This window comes from Empidonax traillii, unplaced genomic scaffold (assembly GCF_003031625.1).
Source record: "Empidonax traillii isolate 1590-97213 ecotype Southwest subspecies unplaced genomic scaffold, ASM303162v1 scaffold7248:size9898, whole genome shotgun sequence".
NCBI lineage: Eukaryota > Metazoa > Chordata > Aves > Passeriformes > Tyrannidae > Empidonax > Empidonax traillii.
This window is the reverse complement of record NW_020962441.1, coordinates 1-5,187: the sequence shown is the minus strand read 5'-3', so window position 1 is coordinate 5,187 and position 5,187 is coordinate 1. Positions and strand designations below refer to the sequence as shown.

The window sequence follows — 5,187 nt, the reverse complement described above, 5'->3', positions numbered from 1 at the left end:
CCCGGTGCTGCCCCCTCCCCCCCTCCTGGTAACCCCCCGGGGGCTCCCGGTGCCCCCAGCGTCCCTCCAGTCCTCCCAGTGACCCCCCCCCGGTGCTGTGGGGATCCCTGTGGTAGCACCCACCCCCCAGAGCCCCCAACGGCCCCACTGCCCCCTCAACCAGTCCCTCCCAGTGCCCCCAGTGCCACCCCTGCACCATCACCAGGATCACCCAGTGCCTCCCAGTGCTGTCCCAGGTCCTGCACTGGGAGCTAGGAGGGGGGAGAACACCCAGACCCAGGGGGGACACCCAGACCCAGGGGGGGTCACCCAGAGCTGAAGGGGGGTCACCCAGAGCCAGGGGGCACACCCAGTGTGTGCTGGCACAGGGACCCCAGTGCCAGTCTGGGGGTCCCCAGTGCCACGTGGGGAGCCCAGCATTTTTTTGGGGGGTGGGAGCCTTTTCCCCCAAAGCCCAGCGATCCCACAGGTGACAGGGTAGCACCCCGAGGGGTGCCAGGACCCTCTGTGGGTGGGGGACACACACACACACAACAACCCCCACCAAACCCAACCTCTTTTATTCCAACTGTACAATTTTTTGGGGGTGTGCAGGGGGAAGGCGTCCCCTCTACCCCACGGGATAGGCCTTGATGATCTTGACGTCGTCCAGGGGCCGGTCCTGGGCGTTGGTCTCCACCATGGCCAGGCGGCCCAGCACGCCCATGCCCTGGCACACGCGGCCGAAGATGCTGTGCTTGCCGTCCAGCCACTGCGCCGGGCCCAGCGTCACGAAGAACTGGCTGCCGTTCGTGTCCGGCCCCGCGTTCGCCATCGCCAGGATGCCCGCGCCTGGGGGACACGGGGACATGGGGGGGACCACGGGGACATGGGGGGGACCATGGGGACATCGGGGGGGGATATGGGGACATCGGGGGGGGATATGGGGACATCGGGGGGGGGCATAGGGATGTGGGAGCTCAGGGATGGGGGCACAGGGATGTGGGAGCCCACGGTCAAGGTTCTGGTGTCATGGGGAACGTGGCACCTCAGGGATGGGGATACAGGGACATGGGAGCTCAGGGATGGGGACACAGGGACACAGACTTCAGAGGGGAGGGCATGGGGACATGGGAGCCCATGGTCAAGGTTCTGGTGTCATGGGGGACGTGGCACCCCATGGATGGGGACACAGGGACATGGAAGCTCAGGGATGGGGATAGAGGGACATGGCACACCATGGATGGGGACATGGGAGCTCATGGTCAAGGTGGTGGTGTCATGGGGGATGTGGAAGCTCAGGAAGGGGGACACAGGGACATGGGAGCTCAGGGATGGGGACAGAGGGAATTGGGAGCTCAGAGGGGGAGGGCATGGGGACATGGGAACCCATGGTCAAGGTTCTGGTGTCATGGGGGACATGGGAGCTCAGGCATGGGGACATGGGGACATGGGACCTCATTGCCAAGGTATTGGTGTCATTGGGGATGTGGCACTTCATGGATGGGGACACGGGGACCTCACGGTGGGGGGCATAGGGACATGGGAGCTCAGGGATGGGGACACGGGGACATGGGAGCTCATGGTCAAGGTCTTGGTGTCAAGGGGGACATGAGAGCTCAGGGATGGGGACACGGGGGACAGGGACTTCAGGAAGGGAGACAGGGACATGGGAGCTCATGGTCGAGGTTCTGGTCTCATGGGGGATGTGGCACCTCAGGGATGGGGACACAGGGACATGGGAGCTCAGGGACACAGGGACATGGGAGCTCAGGGACACAGGGACATGGCACTCCATGGATGGGGACACAGGGACATGGCACCCCATGGATGGGGACACAGGGACATGGCACCCCATGGCCAAGGCTCTGGTGTCACGGGGGACGTGTCACCCCACGGTTGGGGACGTGGGGGACACGGCACCCCACGGGTGGCTCCTGAGGGTCATGGGGACACAGGGGACATGGCACCCCCTACCAAGGTCCTGAGGGGTCCTGGGGGGTCTCTCCTGACACAGGTGGGGGGTCCCAGTGCCCCCCCATCCCCACTCACCTGTGAACTTGAGGTCGGGGTGCAGCTCATCCTCAAACTGCTTCCCGTAGATGGAGGCGCCGCCGCGGCCTGGGGGGGACAGGGGGGGTCAGTGGGATGGTGGGGGGGTGTCCTGGGTCGGGGAGGGGGTCCCGGGGGGGCCTGTGCGCTCACCCGTGCCCGTGGGGTCCCCGCCCTGCACCATGAAGTCCCGGATGACGCGGTGGAATTTGGTGCCGTTGTAGTAACCGCGCCGGCTGAGCTCGGCAAAGTTCCGGCACGTGCGGGGGGCGTGGAGCCAGTACAGCTCCAGCACCAGGGAACCCATCCTGGAACAACACCGGGAATAACACCGGGAATAACAACGGGAATAACAACGGGGCTGTGGAGCCAGGACAGCTCCAGCACCAGGGAACCCATCCTGGAATAACACCGGGAATAACAACGGGAATAACAACGGGAATAACAACGGGGCTGTGGAGCCAGGACAGCTCCAGCACCAGGGAACCCATCCTGGAATAACACCGGGAATAACAACAGGAATAACGGGAATGGGAACGGGGCTGTGCAGCCAGTACAGCTCCAGCACCAGCGAGTCCATCCTGGAACACCGGGAATAACAACGGGAATAACGGGAATGGGAAGGGTCCCAGGAAATGGGGTCACCCTAACTGTGACCCTCCGGGATCAGGGCAGGGGCACAGCGGGGGGAGGGTCGGGGGGCAATGGGGGGAAGACGGGACCCCGGGGTCTGCCCGGGACCGAGGGGGGCTCAGGGAGACCCAGGAGGTTTCCTGCTCCCGGGGGGGGCTCAGGATGGACCCCGAGGGTTTCCCGGTCCCGGGGGGGCTCAGGGGGATCCCGGAGGTTTCCCGATCCCATGGGGGGGCGGGGCTCAGTATGGAGCCCGGTCCCGGCAGTGGGGGGGGTGCGGGTGGTACCCCCCGCTGTCCCCGCTGTCCCCCCGCAGGGGCCGAGCCTGTCCCGGTTCCCGGGGGGGTCCCGGTCCTTACGTGGTCTCCATGGCCACCGTCGGGGGCTGCCACGACTCGGGGGGCACGGCGGGTGCCGCCATGGCGGGGGCGCTTCCGGGACACGCCCCTTTCCTGTCACGAGCCCCGCGGCACAGCCAATCAGCGCGAGGCGCGCAGGGGAGATCGGCCAATCGGCGCCGCGGAGAAAGTAGGGCCAGCCAATGGGAGCCGGGGGGGCGGGGTCATCACCGCTGAGCCGCAAGGGGCGGGGCTGTTCCAACCAAGCCACGCCCCCACACGTGAAGCCACGCCCCCCGCAGCGCGCGCGGAGCGGGAGCCGGGGGCGGTGAGAGGGGGGATGGGGGGGGATAAGGGGGGGGACACGGGACAGTCCGAGGGGGTCAGGGGGGTCCCGGGAAGGGGAACCGACCGGGAGGGCTCGGGGGGAGCGCGGGCAGCGCGGGTGGAGCCCCCCCGTGCGGGGAGGGGGTGACGCGGGGTCGGATTGCGAGGCTGGGACCACCCGGGGGGGGGCTGAGACCACCTTAGTGTGGGGCTGGGGGACCCCTGGGGATGGGGCTGCGGGGCTAGGACCCCCTCGGTCGGGCTGGGACGCTCAGGGGTCGGGATGTGGGGCTGGGACCCCCAGGGATGGGGTTGCGTGGCTGGGACCTCTCCCCGTGGTGTTGTGACCCTCTTAGTGCGGGGCTGGGACCCCCACGGATGGGGCTGTGGGGTTTGGACCCCCCTGGTGAGGCCAGGACCCGCTTAGTGCGGGGCTGGGACCCCCCAGGCACGGGGGTGTGGGGTTGGGACACCCCCCAATGTGGCTCTGAGGACCCCCAGGGACCGGGATGGGGGGAGCGGGACCCTCCACTGTGGGACTGGGACCCCCAGGATTGGGGATGTGGGGCTGGGACCCCCCCAGTGTGGCACTGGGGACCCCCAGGACTGGGGATGTGGGGCCAGGACTCCCCAAATGTGGCATTGGGGACCTCCACTGTGGGATTGGGACCCCCAGGACTGGGAATGTGGGGCCGGGACCCCCTAAATGTGGCACTGGGGACCCCTGGGCTGGGCACGCGGTGCTGGGGGTTCGCCGGGCGGGGGTCCCGGGGGTCCCCGGTGTGTGTCCCCCCCTTCCCCGTCCCTGTCCCCGTCCCGATGACGCGGAGCTGGCGGTGCCTGGCACTGGCACAGGCGGTGCCACCCGGTGCCACCGGGTCCCCAGGGGGGTCGGGGACACTGAGGGGGGGTCGGGCCCTGGCGGGGGGGTCCCCGCCGGGGTCGGTGGTGACCCCCTGCCCCCCTCGCTCCCGCAGCAGCCCCGGGCCCAGGCGATGGCCGAGGACAGAGGTAGGGGGTGACAGTGCTGGCAGTGCCAGCCCCGCGTGTCCCTCCCCCGTGTCCCCTCCCCGCGCGCGGGGTGGGGGGGGGCGGGGCGGGGCTCACCCCTCGTTTTCTCCCCCCCCAGATGTGCGGTTTGTCACCGAGGAAAGCTTTGACTTCGGGGTCCTGTCACCCTCCGACAGGTACGGGGAGGGGGGGGGGACAGGGGGACGTGGAGGGGACAGGGGGGGACATGGGGGGATGTGGGTGGGGATGAGGGGGACAGGGGGGACATGGATGGGATTTGGGAGACGGGGGGGACACCCCATGGATAGGGTTGTGGGGGGCGCGGCCCCTCATCCTTGGGGTCCTGGGGTACACGGCCCCCCACGGGCAGGGTCACAGGGCACGTGGCACCCCCCAACGGGGTCCTGTGGACATCCCACCTCCCCCGTGGATGTGGCTCGGGGGGTCCTGTGCACATCCCCCCCACCATGGATGTGGTTCTGGGGCTCCCAGGGGTCCCACGAGTGGGGTTTCTGGGGTGGGGGGGGTCCGTGCCCCTCCTCCTGCCCACGGTGTTTAGGGGGGGGGGGACAGCGGGGGGGGGGGGGGGGGGGCTGGGGACAGTGCTGAGCCCCCCCTGCCCCCCCAGCCAGGATGAAGAGGAGGACGAGGAGAGCCCGGGCGGGGGGTCCCGGCGCGGGGAGGGCGGGGGGCGCTGGAGCCCCCTGCGAGGGGCCCGCCTGGAGGAGATGGTGCGGGAGGCCACGCGCTTGGCCGCCCAGCTCGAGGGGTGTCACCTGCCCCCCCCCGGCCCCGGGGACACCCCCGGCGCCGCCGCCGCCGCCGCCACCCCCCCGGGCACGCCGCG

The 5,187-nt window shown here is 69.4% G+C and overlaps 2 protein-coding genes across 2 annotated transcripts; one reads left to right on the top strand and one right to left on the bottom strand.

Moving 5' to 3' along the window:
* Positions 1 to 555: 555 nt before the first annotated feature.
* Positions 556 to 3,115, bottom strand: PPIL1 (peptidylprolyl isomerase like 1). The gene is made up of 4 exons (XM_027911328.1): positions 3,024 to 3,115; positions 2,185 to 2,339; positions 2,032 to 2,100; positions 556 to 831 (listed from the first exon to the last, which is right to left on the bottom strand). Exons 1-4 carry the CDS (start codon positions 3,083 to 3,085, stop codon positions 611 to 613), a joined length of 507 nt encoding a protein of 168 aa, XP_027767129.1. The 5' UTR covers positions 3,086 to 3,115; the 3' UTR covers positions 556 to 610.
* Positions 3,116 to 4,142: 1,027 nt separating this feature from the next.
* LOC114073601 (CASP-like protein 4A1) lies at positions 4,143 to 5,181 on the top strand (the record flags this gene model as incomplete). Its single annotated transcript, XM_027911329.1, has 3 exons — positions 4,143 to 4,340; positions 4,459 to 4,516; positions 4,973 to 5,181. Coding segments are annotated over exons 1-3 (283 nt in total), but the record flags the coding sequence as incomplete, so codon positions are not given.
* Positions 5,182 to 5,187: the final 6 nt, after the last annotated feature.

Bases quoted from the DNA above. Each gene is read 5' to 3' on its own strand.
- PPIL1 (XM_027911328.1), bottom strand. From the start codon at position 3,085: ATGGCGGCACCCGCCGTGCCCCCCGAGTCGTGGCAGCCCCCGACGGTG. The intron at 2,101-2,184 runs GTGAGCGCACAG...TGTCCCCCCCAG, and splicing joins CGGGGACCCCACGGGCACGG to GCCGCGGCGGCGCCTCCATC. The intron at 832-2,031 runs GTGAGTGGGGAT...CGTGTCCCCCAG, and splicing joins CCCCGACCTCAAGTTCACAG to GCGCGGGCATCCTGGCGATG.